This window comes from Geotrypetes seraphini, chromosome 1, assembly GCF_902459505.1.
Source record: "Geotrypetes seraphini chromosome 1, aGeoSer1.1, whole genome shotgun sequence".
NCBI classification, from domain to species: Eukaryota; Metazoa; Chordata; class Amphibia; order Gymnophiona; family Dermophiidae; genus Geotrypetes; species Geotrypetes seraphini.
In genome coordinates this window covers 525,136,668-525,152,170 of record NC_047084.1, presented here as the reverse complement: position 1 = coordinate 525,152,170, position 15,503 = coordinate 525,136,668, and the positions used below count along the sequence as shown (strand labels likewise).

General features: G+C 43.5%; 1 protein-coding gene across 8 annotated transcripts in view; it reads left to right on the top strand.

Annotated features, from left to right (window-relative positions):
* The window catches only part of CSNK1G3 (casein kinase 1 gamma 3), a 276,242-nt gene that overhangs the window by 190,082 nt on the left and 70,657 nt on the right, over positions 1 to 15,503 (top strand). For 7 of the 8 annotated variants that reach the window (XM_033928999.1, XM_033928997.1, XM_033928996.1 and 4 more), the window contains 2 exons: positions 6,199 to 6,283; positions 11,956 to 12,104. In XM_033928999.1, the coding sequence (XP_033784890.1) occupies positions 6,199 to 6,283; positions 11,956 to 12,104 (234 nt within the window). The remainder of the gene's footprint in view (positions 1 to 6,198; positions 6,284 to 11,955; positions 12,105 to 15,503) is intronic. The other variant, XM_033929001.1, reaches the window with a different exon arrangement.

Sequence of the window (15,503 nt, the reverse complement as noted above, 5' to 3'; positions counted from 1 at the left end):
CTTTAGCCCTTCAAGTTTGTTCAACAGCCTCCTATGAGGAACTGTATCAAAGGCTTTGCTGAAATCCAAGTAAATTACATCTAGCATATGTCCTCGATCCAGCTCTCCGGTCACCCAATCAAAAAATTCAGTCAGGTTCGTTTGGCACGATATACCTTTTGTAAAGCCATGTTGCCTTGGATCCTGTAACCCATTAGATTCAAGGAAGTACACTATCCTTTCTTTCAGCAGCACTTCCATTATTTTTCCAATAACTGAAGTGAGGTTCACCGGTCTGTAGTTTCCTGCTTCATCCCTGTGACCACTTTTATGAATAGAGACCACATCCGCTCTCCTCCAATCCTCAGGAATCACTCCCGTCTCCAGAGATTTGTTGAACAAGTCTTTAATAGGACTCGCCAGAACCTCTCTGAGCTCCCTTAGTATCCTGGGATGGGTCCCGTCTGGTCCCATTGCTTTGTCCACCTTCAGTTTTTCAAGTTGCTCATAAACACTCTCCTCCGTGAACGGTGCAGAATCTACTCCATTTTCTCTTGTAACTTTGCCAGACAATCTCGGTCCTTTTCCATGATTTCCTTCTGTGAACACAGAACAGAAGTATTTGTTTAGAACATTTGCTTTTTCCTCATCACTCTCCACATATCGGTTCCCAGCATCTTTTAGTTTAGCAATTCCAGTTTTCGTCTTCCTCCTTTCATTAATATATCAGAAAAAAATTTGTCTCCCTTTTTTACATTTTTAGCCATTTGTTCTTCCACCTGTGCTTTCACCAGATGTATCTCTCTCTTGGCTTCTTTCAGTTTCACCCTGTAGTCCTTTCTGCACTCCTCTTCTTGGGTTTTTTTATATTTCACGAACGCCAACTCTTTCACATTTAATTTCTCCGTCACTAGTTTGGAGAACCATATCGGCTTCTTTTTTCTCTTGTTTTTATTGATTTTCTTCACATAAAGGTCCTTAGCCATTTTTATCGCTCCTTTCAGCTTTCACTGTCTTTCCACTTCTCTTATGTCCTCCCATCCTAACAGCTCTTTCTTCAGGTACTCTCCCATTGCATTAAAGTCCGTACTTTTGAAATCTAGGTCTTTAAGTAACGTGCGGCCGCTCTCCACTTTAGCTGTTATATCAAACCAAACCGTTTGATGATCGCTACTTCCCAGGTGAGCACCCACTTGAACATTAGAGATACTCTCTCCATTTGTGAGGACCAGATCCAATATCTCTTTTTCCCTTATGGGTTCCGTCACCATTTGTCTGAGCAGAGCCTCTTGAAAGGCATCCACAGTCTCCCTACTTCTTTCTGATTCTGCAGCTGGGAGGTACATCCAGTTACAGGGCACATTCCTAACCAACTTGCATTAACACTTTTGTGGCTAGGGGACCGTTTCCCTTGTAGTGGAGCTTGCTCCTGGTTAATACCAGAGCTTGAGCATAGGCTGTTTGGCGTCTGTGTTAGTCCCTGGAAATTTATCAGTTGCTGGCTACCTCCCCCTCCCCTTGAAGAGGTGTGAGGAACTGTAGGCGTCTTTATATTCAGGTTCTAACCTCTTGTCTGAGGTAATAAGTCTTCACCAGCTTCTTTTTAAGCTGAATCGGGCATAGCAGCATAGTGAGTACTGACCATTGTAGCCTTTGGGACACATTGGAGAAGGGGGTGTCTTTAATTGCTGTTTTGGCGGTTTCTGATTTTGGATTTAGGCTCCTTACCTCCAAAAACCCCTTTCCCATATTTTTTGCACTTTTATTTAGTTGTTCCGGGCCATGTTGCACCAAAATGCTGCTTTGGTGGCCATCTTGGATTTTCAATCTGTGTTTAAAAGCCTCTATTTTCCTCAGAAACTCAATTTTTATTAAGATTGATAGATATGAACTCCTCAGGCTGTTTTACCCCTAATTCATGCCAGATTTGCCCTGCATGGCCATCTGAGGAGTGTCCTTTTTCCACGTGCTATGGAGCACATGAGAGGGGTGGGTATAGTGAGCATAGTGCTCTCTGGTCCTAAGTAGCTCAGCTTTTGGGGAAAACCCTGTCCCTGGTGCTCTCGGACAGTGACTCTGCATCATCTGCAAAGTTTCTAGGCCCACAAGAAGGGGAGTCCCTGGAGGTTAACTGAAGTTCTCCTGTTCTGGGATTTACCCCTGATTTTTTCAGGCTTATGTTTGAAGCCTATAAAGGCTATCGGGGCTCATCTTTCCCATCTGTGGTCACGCCAATTGGCTTGCACAGAGGTTTTCCTCACAGAACATAGCTATCCCCCCCCCCAGGAGTTCAGCATCAGAAATCAAAGGTCTAGTCAGAGAGAGACCGGGATGGCTTGGGGGGTCTGAGTTCATTCCCCTTACTCAAGGGTAATCCTTGATTTTAGAGGATGCAGTGGAGCCCCTGCAGACCTCCACTGCTCAGCATTTAGTTATGAGCAGTTCCAAGCCCCAGCCCACTTTCTTTCCTTTGTATCCGGACATTACTATGATACAAAAGGAGCACTGGGAGTCTCCAGAAGGTCCTTTGAGGGTTAAATTTTCAGGAGCTATTTGTCCTACCTAAGGTGGATTCCTTGGTTGTACAGGTTACCAAATGCACCTCTCTGCTTAGTGAAGGCAGGGTGATTCTAAAGGATGTGCCGGACTGCAGGGTGGATTTGGTCCTAAAACAACAATTTGAAGCTTTGGCACTGGGGTTGAAGGTGGTGGAAGCAGCTTCCTTTGTAGCATGCATTTGTCATACGATACTGTGTCAGGCTCCTACAACAGGAGGTGGATTATATAGCCAATGCTCTCTATGATATGTTGAGGGTCATGAGCAATGTCTCGGCCTTCTCAATTTCCGCCCATTAGATGCTCTGGATTAGACAATGGGCTGGAGATTTTACATCTAAGGTTACTATGAGTAGCTAGCTACCTTTCAAGGATCACCTGCTCCTTGGTAAGGAATTAGATGATCTTATGGCCATTGTGACGGATTGTCAACATAAGTCTTTCCCAGACAGATGACCACATATCCCTGGAGGGGTGGGTCATGGTTCTTTTTGCGGGTCTTGACGTTTTCATCTGAACTCCACTGTGTTTTCCACTCAGAGGTTGTTTCAAGGCTCTAAACAGGGTTTCTTGGCTCCAGGCAAGCTCAGCCCCCAGCTTTGCACCCTGCAGCAGCCTCCGTTAGAGGTTCCATGTATTGGATCAGCATTTTCTGTTCTCGGCACTCCCATTTGATCTAGCAATGGTGTCTTGCACCTTTACAAAGGTTATGGTCATTGCGGCTGCACATCTGGATTGGCTGTTCAGAACGCTGTCTAAGGCAGACTGAGACATGACAGAAGACTGTGTTTCTCTATCAGAGTTACACAAACTGCAGCTCAGAAGCCAGATCATAACGATGCAAGCTCCCACTGCTTGGCACTATCTTAAAGTGCTATGGTCAACGGTGGCATCCATAGAGGTTGTCCCTTAGGCAAAGGCTCACCTCCATCGCCTGCAGGATGTGCTTCTGTCTCACTAGTCTCCATAGATGGATTCTTTCCAGATTCCGCTGGCATTGATGTTGGAGGAGCACCGAAGCCCGCTTTTGTGGCTCTGGCTGGAGTCCCTGTCAATGGGCTTATCTCTGCATTTCCTTCTGGGTGATCCTGACGACGGATGCCAGTCTCTTCAGCTGGGGGTGGGGGTGGGGGACATTGCAACAGCCACCTGTTTCAGGGCTGCTGGTAGCCCCCTCAATAGAAATAGATTGGAGTTGTGCGCCATTCATCAGTAAGGTAAAGCAGTTGAGGTATTCTTGGACAATGCTACAGCGGTAGCATATGTCAAAAGGTGTGTGTGTGTGTGGAGGCACCAAGAGTGCTCCATTAGCACAGGAAGCCTAATTGTTTTGTTGGCCAAAGTCCACCTGCAAGCACTGTCTGCAGCACACATGGCAGAGGTGGAGGATGTGTAGGCTGACTTTCTCAGCAGGCAGCCACTGAATCTGGAGGAGTGGTATCTCTCCTGGAAGGCTTTTGACATCATTGTGAGCTGGTGGGTATCCCCCGATGTTCAATCTGATGGTGTCTGTGTGCAGCAAGAAAGCATGTCACTTCTTCAGCTGAAGATCCAAGCCTGGAAGTGCCGGTGTCTAGTCTAGTACAACCTTAGTCCCAGAAGGAGCTGCGCTATATCCCCCCCCCCCTCTTTCTTGACCTATGGTAGGCAGAGTCATTCAAAGAATAGCAGATAATCTGGGGTTGGTGATCCTGGTTGCCCCAAGCTGGCCTTGTGTCCATGGAACACAGATCTAGTGCATCTCCAGAGGGACTGACGAATCAAGCTGCCTTTTCATATGAATCTTCTTTTGCAGGGCCCAGTGGCCCTAGAGGATCCAGAATGCTTTGGGCTTAAGTCATGACTCTTGAGCAAGTCACTTAATCCTCTATTGCCCCAGGTACAAAACAAGTACCCGTATATATGTAAACTGCTTTGAATGTATAGCCCCAAAAATCAGTATTCAAGTCCCATTCCCATTGGACGCATGGCCTTAGCACGCAAGGGCTATTCAGAGGTAGTCATGGCCACTCCAAAGATCTAAGAAGCTGGCAACAGTTTCTGCCTATGCTAAGGCTTAGAAGTCATTTGTGTTGCTGCTCAAAGGAAAATGTGGAGCCAATTTATGCCCCACTTTTGGTGGTCCCAGTTTTTCTTCAGGACGGACTAGTGAAAGTTCTAGTAGTTGATTCCCTCAGGGTACTGGTAGCAGGCTTCTCATGCTTTAGGGCTCAATTGAAGGAACTCTCCCTGGCTTCCCATCTTGATTTTGTCAGATTTTTGCATCCATCAGTGCAGCAACCTTTACCATCTTAAATCCTACAACTTTGTCCTGCATTCTCTGAGTAAGGCTCCATTTCAGCCTTTGTAGGAAGCAATCCTGATGGATCTTACTATCAAGATTGTATTTCTGGTGATTATCACCTCAGCAAGGAGGGTTCTAGAGCTTCAAGCTCTGTTCTGCAGAGAACTGTTCCTCAAGTTCATGGAGGCCTGCGCCCAGTTCCCTCTTTCCTGCCGAAGGTGGTCTTGGTTTTCCACTTGAATCAGGAAGTTAGGCTCCTAGCATTCCATTCCACATAGCCGTAGAAAATAGACATCTTGGCATCACTGGATGTTCAAAGAGCTCTTATCCGTTACCTCGAGGTGACAAATGATTTTCGAATATCAGATCATCTCTTTGTGTTAACAAATCCTAGCCAATTGGATAAGCTGACCTCTAAGGCTTCCATTGCACAATGAAAGCAGCCACTGATTATATTAAGGGCACACGCTAACAGGGTTTGGCTTCTTTATGGGTGAAGTCCCTGGTGGTGCTGGCTGAGGAGATTTGTAGAGCAGTTACTTTGTTCACCCTTCATACTTTAATGAAATTCTACAGGGTGAACATTGTGGCGCATACGGACGCTGCCTTGGTTCCCCTGTATTAACAGCAGGCTCATATGCATCGCCTTAGGCTTGGGAGACTGCTTTGGTTCCACGGTTCAAGACTCGTACACTTTTTGCACTAGAAGAGAAGATTAGGTTTTTACCTCATTAATCTTCTTTCTAGTAGAAAGGCCTATCAGTCTTGATGGCCCTCCCTGTCAGATGTTGTTTTTGCCTGTTCAATGTCTCAGACGTTTATTTTATTTTTTTTTCTTAAGCTTGACCTGCTGTCAAAAGGTCTGAAGAGTGATGAATACCTGGAAGTTTTCTACAAGGTCCAAGGATGAGCCTCCTAGAGGGGAGGCACCATGTGATTGACTTTCTTCTGATTTAAAAAAAAAAAAAAAGTGTTCATACTGGAAGTTACGGGAGTCACATCATTGTTAGTGCTGGTTGCCCTCAGATAGTTGGCATGTTCAGTTCTTAGTTACATGTTTGATAATTGTTTAATTTGAAGTCAGAACAGACTGGGGCTAAGTAGGGGAGTTCCCCATCCCCCTTCTTATTTTTCTATTTGTAATGCTTCTCAACTGCTTTGGTACAAACTGAGGGGCACAGAGGAGGGGAAGCTGAAAAATGTAGATGGCACCTTCCATACAGATTTGCAAGTAGAGGCACATAACCCACTGGTTAAAGACTCATGCCTTTCCAATAGAAAGAAGATTATTGAGGTGAGAACCTAATCTTCCCATTCTGTTGCATTTTGTTACAAATGCGCTTTTGAACCTGAAACAGTCGTATATTTTTCTCTCCTAGGCTGACACACTAAAAGAAAGGTATCAGAAAATTGGAGACACAAAACGATCTACTCCAATAGATGTACTATGTGAAAACTTTCCAGGTAACAACTGCTTTTTGTGACAATATGAAGCTTACTGTAAGTGAGCCTGAAAATCCAGTTATATGCAAAACTTTAGATACCCTTGGTCAAATTGTATTTAACTTCCTGAATTCACATATAAATGACAGCATGCAAATAGTACCAGGTAACTTTTCCAAAGAAGAGGACCAGCTGCAGACAAAATGTTATCAGAAGAATCAGTGGATCAAATGAGCAGATAAACATTTTAGTTATGGAATAGCAACATAAATGTTTGTGTGCCAGAACATAAGCATCATCATTTTGCTTTTGAGGGAGGCATCATCCTACTGGTAGTTTGAGAAAGCACCTTTCCTGAATCCTTCCAGTGGAGCGCTGCTCAATACAAGCACTTTCTGAAACCTGGATGTTGCAAGTAGCAGGTGTACAGTCTATTTGGACATAAATGTACATGCCCCTTTTTAAATGGGGAATGCATGGTTTTGTTTTTTGTTTTTTTTTGTTTGCTTTTTTTAGGCCTGCCCAAGGTACGCCTAGAGCACGCCCCCTTGCTAGATATATATTTTTTAGTTTTAGACATGTTTAGTCCAGATTTATAAAATCAGTATTTAGACATTTATGCAATATACACATTTACATTGTGCACATCTAAAGCCTAAATAGTGCTTTTGAAATTGTCAGTTTGTAATTTAAAAATTTTGCCTTAAACATAGACTACCCTATATTTGCTGAGAAAATAATTTTTTTTCTGGTATAATTGAGATGCAACAGTTAAAATGGTTTTGTTTACTTGTAACCCGTTCTAAGCTCTCTTGGGGGGATGGGATATAAAACCAAATAAATAAATAATAAAATAATTACAAGGGATCCAAACAATAGCAGGTTGGTTCCTAATGCTTTTCATTGTAACAACATAAAAATGAGAAAAATTGTATGTTATGAGGTTTTACATAGTAAAGCAGATAAAGACCTGAATGGTCCATCCAGTCTGCCTAACCCTACATGCTCCATAAAAATCAATCATTTAATTAAAATTATCCTTTTTCTTAGATATTTCTGGGCCAGAGACCCAGAGCCCTACCCGGTAGTGTGCTTAGGTTCTATGCCTGGTAGTGTGCTTAGGAGCATATGCTCTTGATCCAGTTCTCCGGTCACCCAATTAAAAAATTCAATCAGATTTGTTTGGCACGACTTAACTTTAGTAAAACCATGTTGGCTTGAATCGTGTAACCCATTTGATTCAAGGAATTTCACTATCCTTTCTTTCAGCAACGCTTCCATTATTTTTCCAATAACTGAAGTGAGGTGTACCGGTCTGTAGTTTCCTACTTCATCTCTGCAACCACTTTAGTGAATTGGCACCACATCTGCTCTTCTCCAATCCCTAGGAACCACTCCCGTTTCTACAAGATTTGTTGAACAGATTTTTAATAGAACCCGCCAGAACCTCTCTGAGCTTCCTCAATATCCTGGGATGGATTCCGTCCAATCCCATCGCTTTGTCCACTTTAATAAAAACATAAGAATTGCCGCTGCTGGGTCAGACCGCTCACGCTGCGGCCCTTAGGTCAAAGACCAGTGCTCTAAATTAATCCACCCTCACCTGCGTACGTTCCAGTTTAGCAGGAACCTGTCCAACTTTGTCTTGAATCCCTGGAGGGTGTTTTCCCCTATAACAGATTCCAGAAGAGTGTTCCAGTTGTCTACCACTCTCTGGGTGAAGAAGAACTTCCTTACGTTTGTACAGAATCTATCCCCTTTCAGCTTCAGAGAGTGCCCTCTCGTTCTCCCTTGGAGAGGGTGAACAATCTGTCTTTATCTACTAAGTCTATTCCCTTCAGTATCTTGAATGTTTCGATCATGTCCCCTCTGTCTCCTCTTTTCAAGAGAGAAGAGGCCCAGTTTCTCCAATCTCTCACTCTTCCAGCCCCTTAACCATTTTAGTCGCTCTTTTCTGGACCCTTTCGAGAAGTACCGTGTCCTTCTTCATGTATGACGACCAGTGCTGGATGCAGTACTCCAGGTGAGGGCGCACCATAGCCTGGTATAGCAGCATGATAATCTTCTCCGATCTATTCGTGATCCCCTTCTTTATTATTCCTAGCATTCTGTTCACCCTTTTCGCCTCCACCGCACATTGCACGGACAGCTTTATCGACTTGTCAATCAGAACTCCCAAATCTCTTTCCTGGGAGGTCTCTCCAAGTACCGCCCCGGACATCCTGTATTCGTGCATGAGATTTTTGTTACCAACATGCATCACTTTACACTTATCCACGTTGAACCTCATTTGCCATGTCGTTGCCCATTTCTCGAGCTTGATTATGTCACATTGCAGATCTTCGCAATCCCCCTGTGACTTCACTATCAGATATGAATATTTTGGGTGGGTTTTTTTTTTCCAGTTTTGCGACATACATAAAAGCTCAGATAAGGTCTTATAATTCATGAATTTGGAAATATTATGTCTCATGGTTTTATGTCCTACATCAAAAAATCTGATGTCATTCTGAGAGCAAGACTTAACTTGCTCTTCTCCAAAGAGGAGGACTATTAGATCTAACTATCAGTTTTGATTAGCACATAAGAACATATGCGTTGTCATAGTGGGATAGACCGAAGCCCAGTATCCTGTATCCCAGTGTTTCTCAACTTATGGTACGTGTTCCCTTGGGGGTATGCGGGACACTTGTTGAGGGTAAGCAGCATGGCAACTGCAGAGAATATTCCCTGCCTGCCCGTCTGTTGGGGATCCCTCCTTCATGCCCATCCCACCAGCTGAACCTGCTGCCGGGGATCCCTGGATCTGGGTTGGAGGGCGAGGTTCCCAGTTACCTTCTTGCCACACACTCCTACCTTTAGCAGCTTATTAGGGGGATGCGCAGCCAGCAGCTGTTCACACACTGCACGTAGCTGACCCGGAAACCTTCTCTCTGACATCAGAGCTGACATTGGAAGAAAGGCTTGTGGGTCAACCACATGCAGTGTGTGAATCGCTGCCTGAGCATCCCTGCCAACAAGCTGCTGAAGGCAGATGGAGCGAGGGTGGATTGACCCAAGTAAGGGGACATGATCTTTCTGAGACAAAGGAAGAAAAGAGGTGGCGAGGAAGGAGCATATTGGGGAATTGGAGGGGCACGATTCTGGGATAATGCTGGAAGGCAGGGAGGGGGCATGAACTCGACTCAGAAGGAAGGGAGGTGGCATGAACACGAGACACAGAAGGGAGGGAGGAAGGGGGCACTAACTTGGAACACAGGAGGGAGGGAATAGAAAGGGAGAATTGTTGGGCGTGTTTGTGTGAGTGAGAGGGAAAAAGATAGTGGCACATGGGGAAAGGAAGAAAGAGGAAAATTAGGCATAGAGAGAGGAGAGAGGTAGAGATGCATGGGGAAGAGAAGGATGAGAGGAAGAAATGTTGGATATGGTGGTAGAGAGGGACAGATTGATGGGAATGTAAGGGGGAGGAATGTTGGACATAGTGATGGAGAGAGATGTGGCATGGTGCTGGAGAGGGGTGATAGAAGGAGAAATGGGCATGGGGCTGGTAGGCAGAGGTGAAAAGTGCTGCACCGATCCGGGTATGAGAGGGAGAAATGTTGGACTCATGGAGGGACAGAGAGAAAGATGTTGGTTGGGGAAGGGAATGAGGTCTGGAGGAGAGGAACCAAAGAAGGAGGCAGAAAGAAAGAAATTTTTGGATGTACAGTCAGAAGGAAGTGCAACCAGGGATTCGAGACTCATGAAATCACCAACCAACAAAGGTAGGAAAAATGATTTTATTTTCAATTTAGTGATTGAAAAGTTTTGAGAATTTATATCTGCTGTCTATATATTCCACTATATTTTTCTGTTTTCTATAGTTGTTACTGAGATGTCATTGCATATTTTAAATATACCTCTAATGGCTATACATGAAAACTGGATTTACTTCGTAGATTAAATATCAAAAAACATCCGGTTGAAATAATCTTCACACACTCATAAATAGGTGCTCATAAAGGAAATACTTTGATACTCGATCCTCAGAGGGTAAATCTCCCGTTGGCTCAAATGGACAAAGCCCACCGAACCCGATCTTCATAGGATCTCATAGGATCAAAATATATCACGTATTTTTTGTCTACTCTTTTTTTATATATCTATAAATTCAATAGTTTGCATATAAATAGTGAATATAAAACTTTCACTTAGCTTGTGAATTTTATTTTAAAGAGGGGAGCGCCTCCACCAACATGTCCATGTTTCACATGCTTTCCTCAGGGTCGAGGCTCCCTTAATATATCTGCAAAATATTTAACATATTTAAATATCAAGCATTCACCCATACCCATTAATTTTAACCATTTAATAAAATACTTTCAACGGCTAACCAAGCTCCTATGATATTATTAACTTTCAGCTTACTGTGTTACTCCACCGAAAACGCTCCATTTGTTGTGCTATCATACTGATTTTAGAGCGTCTGTCGTATATATATATCAGAGTAGTACTTAAGATTGTATAAATTAAAGATTCATAAATATAACAGAAAATTGATCCTGTGACGATTGAGGTTTATGTTATATTTTGCATAACCTACAAAAGCATACGAAGAGACCACTGAGGATCTACAGAAATATAATTAATACGCATGTGGCACATCTTTCAACTGAGTGGAAATTCCAGAGAGAGAGGGCATGAGATGAAGAGGCGATAGACTCAGGAGTAATCTAAGAAAATACTTTTTTACAGAAAGAATGGTAGATACGTGGAACCGTCTCCCAGTAGTGGTGGTAGAGACAGACTGTGTCCGAATTCAGGAAAGCGTAGGACAGGCACATGGATCTCTTAGGGAGAGGAGGAGATAGTGGATTCTGCAGATGGGCAGACTGGATGGGCCATCTGTCATCATGTTTTTATGTTTATGCCCACATTTCCTTATATGTATTCTTAACGCTTCTCTATGCATATCTCACATATGATCAAATTCAATCGGATTTGAATTCTATCAGTCATATATTAATCTTTCCATAAAGAAGTATTTCCTCTGAGCCTTTCTTCATCTTCTCCAACTTAATTTCATGACCTTCTCTGGAAAATTATAGTGCCTTATACTTTTGAAACCTGCTAAGATCTTGGACACTGGCAGATGTTTTTATTTTGCTTACTGTTTAGCTGTTTTTTATATTTGGTATTTATGAATGAATAAAAACATAAATAGTGAGTAAAGCAAATTGAGGGAAAAATTTACCTTCATCAGTAATACCTTCTCATGTAAGATTGACAATAAAACATTATCTTATTTTTGCAGTTTTTCTGAATGAGAAAACACTTTAGCGCTGCTCAGTAATATACACAGATATTTTTAAAGAATGAAAACTGGCTGAATTGCTAGAAAACACAAATTTCCTATCCAGGATAGAACGTAGGACTTGTCATGTATTTTTATGTTGCTACCTAAGGGTTTTTTTTTTACTAAGGCGCTCTAGCCAATATAGCATATGCTAAATGCTAACGTGCCCATTATATTCTATATTAGCATTTAGCGCGCTCTAAATCAGCTAGCGTGCCTTAGTAAAAGACCCCCTAAGTGTAGTACTGTAAAGCCATAGTTCATCTGTAAAACACTGAGAGATTGGGCAAGTTTGTAATTGATATTTTATCCTAATGAAAAAGAAATGTAATTGTCATGAAACGTCTTGTTTATGTAGAAGAAATGGCTGCATATCTACGCTATGTAAGGAGGCTAGACTTTTTTGAAAAACCAGACTATGACTACTTAAAGAAGCTGCTCACGGATTTGTTTGATCGAAAAGGCTATATGTTTGATTATGAATATGACTGGATTGGCAAACAACTGGTAAGTACAATTACTGTAAGACTTTGTCAGAAAAAAATGAATTAACTGGGTTTTTTTTTTCTAAATTACAACAACAAAACAAAAAGGAAGACCCAATGTTCTACAGTAAAAACAATCCAAAGATAGAAACCAAAGACTGTGGATGTTCTGAAAGATGATTTATTATTCGCTCTTCACAATAAAAATACAATTAAAAGTCTGAATTAATAATACACGTATGATTGTCCTGACGGACCCTACACAGTCCGTATTTTGACGAGACCGCCTTCCTCAGGGGACCGTATGATGTAGGGTACACAGATAAAAATATGAGCTAAAAACAATGTACGTTGTTTCAAGCCATTTTCTGCTCAAAGACACGTACATTATTTTTAGCTCATATTTTTATCTTGCGGGACCTGGTGGCAGCCATTCAACTGGTGGCGCAGGGCTGCGCGGGAGCTCGAGAAGCTCGCTTCTGCATACCTGTGTGTCACAAGCCCCGATTGGCAAGTCCTGAGCCCAGAAGGAGGTATGCAAGGCAGGAGCATATATCTCTAGATCACCAGGAATAACTGACAAGGTACGCCGGGGGGGGGGGGGGAAGGGTAGGAAAAAAAAGATTTTTATCGGCCGGGACGGGAGACAGAAGGGATCTCTCCTGTCCCGGCCTACCACTATACCACCAGAAGTGAAGAGTAGGTGGGACAGGGTGCAGTGCAGAGCCTGGCAGGGAGGGAGGACAGGGTGCAGTGCAGAGCCTGGCAAGTAGTGAGGGGCAGGGAGGGAAGGGGCTGGCTGCAGAACCTGGCAAGGAGGGGGGCTGATTGCAGAGCCTGGCAGGGAAGGGCGTGAGGGAGAGATCACTGGATGCAGATCCTAGCAGGGTATGGCACTTAAATATTAAGCCCCCATCTTATATTCGAGTCAACCATTTTTCCTCCTTTTTGGGGGGAAAAATGGGGGTCTCAACTTGTATTCAGATCGACTTATATTCGAGTATATACAGTATGTCGTGAAAGGTAAGGCAGAAGAAACAATGGGAATAAGGTCAGAGTGAAACTGATTAGTAAAACTTTGTGATTTTAGGAACTAAAGGAAATGAGAGCAGTTTTAGAAAAACTTTCTAGATACAAGACCTAGTTTTACATGTAGAAAGCAAACAATGCAGAGTTTACTACCCAGTTTAACTGTATAAGCAGAAACTGTGTCTAAAGTAAACAATTCCAAAGCAGAGTTTAGATTTTCTAAGGGTAACTTTTATAGAGTAATTTTTGTGCGTATATGGCTTGCTATAAAAGTCTGATCAGTATAAAGAGTACACATTGACACAGTGGCATGTATGTGATTGGTAGGTATGAACAAGGACAGTTGCAAATTACATGCCTAGATTATAAAATACACTAATTTTATGTGTGTATTTAGATAATCTAGGCATACTGTAGATGTCTATACCTGCTCTTCAGCAAATTGTTTAATGTCCACATTTGCAGTGTAGGTATGATTTTTATCACTTATGCTAGTAACATAGTAAATGTTGACAGCCAAATACCTGCACAGTCCATACAATCTGTCCATCAGACTGGCCAGAGTTGAATCTGGCACTCTGCACAGGTTTCACTTCATGATTTTATAAAGACACACAGGAGCCTATGTTTTTATAAAGCTGAGATTTTTGTGCCAAAAATGGGGGTCTCTGCTTATATTCGGATCAGCATCCACCTGCTGTAAGACCAGTGTTGGGCCAGGACTGAGAGATCCCTCCTGCCTCCTTTGCCAGCCAACTCAAAAAACTTTTACCCAGCCTCCTGCCTCTCCCTTGAGTCATCTCCATCCTCACACCCCGTGTAATATTTCTCTTGCTTCCTCCTTTCTTTCTGTCCCCTCCCAGTCCAACATTTCTCCCTCCTTTCCCTCCACCAGTCCAACATTTCTTTCTTTCTGCCTCCTGCACATTTCCTCTCCTCTGGTCCATATTCCCTCCCCCAGCGAACATCTCTCTCTCTCCCTCCATGAGTCCAACTTTTCATTCTCTGCCCTCTCACCCTTCCTCTGAGTGCAACATTTCTCCTTCCCTCCTTTCTGCCCTCCCCATCCAACATCTCTCCCTCTCTCTTTCCATGAGTCCAACACTTTCTGCCTCCTGCACACTTTCTTTCTCCTCACCCCTTCCCTCGAGTGTGACATCCCTTCTTCCTACCCCCAGTCCATATTTCTCCAATCCCACTCACAACTAACTCTCTCTCTTCATGTACCATTTCTCAGTCTCCTCCACTCCATGTCCATTTCTCCCTCTCATTACTCACCCCTCCTGCAACAATTTGCCTTCCTTCTTTACCCTCAAACCCACTCACAACTAATGTGCTCTATCCCCATGCACCATCTCACCCTCCCCTCCAGCAAACAGCACCTCTCCCTTCCCTCCTTTTCTCCTTCAAGTCCAGGAGCACCTTTTCCTTCCCTTCCCCTTCTGCCAGGTCCAGCAGCACCTTTTCTCCCTTTCCTTTTCCTCCCCCTATGTCCAGCAGTACCTCTTTTCTTTTCCCTTTCCCTCTTCCCCTGTCCAGCAGTACCTATCCCATGTCAAGCAATATCTCTTCTCCCCCTAGCAGCAGCTCACTCTGTGCTTTTAACTTCCCAACACAGTTGCTGCTAGCATTAATTTAGCCATGGTTCCATCAAGCAGCCTCGAGGCCTTTGCTAGGCCAGTCTGCCTGTGATGATGCAACTTTCTCTTTTGTCGCAGCAGGCCAGCCTGGCTGCTTGATAGAATCGTTGGCTAAACTAATGCTAGCGTCAGCTGTGTGAGGAAGTTAAAAGCACACAGTGAGCTGCTGCTGCTAGTCCGGGAGATGGAGGGGGGTTGCTGGGAGAGAAAATGAGATATGTGATACAGAAGAAGGCATACAGTGCCGACGCTGCATACCCTCTGGGGTACGCATATCACATGTCGAGAGCCTCTGCTTTAAATAATCTTTTCTTAAAGGTCTTATTTTAATAGCCATGTATTACAAATTTTCCCTAAGAGCATATATTCTGTCACAGCAAAAAGAAGTTGAGGAAGGGGGAACCACTACCTTACTCTCTAGTGTGTGCAATCAAGAGAGACAGGTGCGTGCGACAAAAAACATTGCTAAAGCAGCTTTGGTTTCTAAGGCAGCTGCATCAAAGTTTCCTGAGGACCACATCCACATGGTGTTCCTGCATATCCTTTAGCACCACACCACTCTCACTGGGTAGAGAGGTGTGTTTAGATACCTGCACCACCAAAGAATCTACCCAGGGCTGACCCAAAAGCTGCTGACATTCCTGTGCTAGGAGATACAAGCGTGACATTGCTCTAGCAATTTTAAAAGCATCCTCCAGAGAGCCAAACTGCTGCAAGACCAGAACGCTCATATCAAGCTGCCAGGGAAAGGT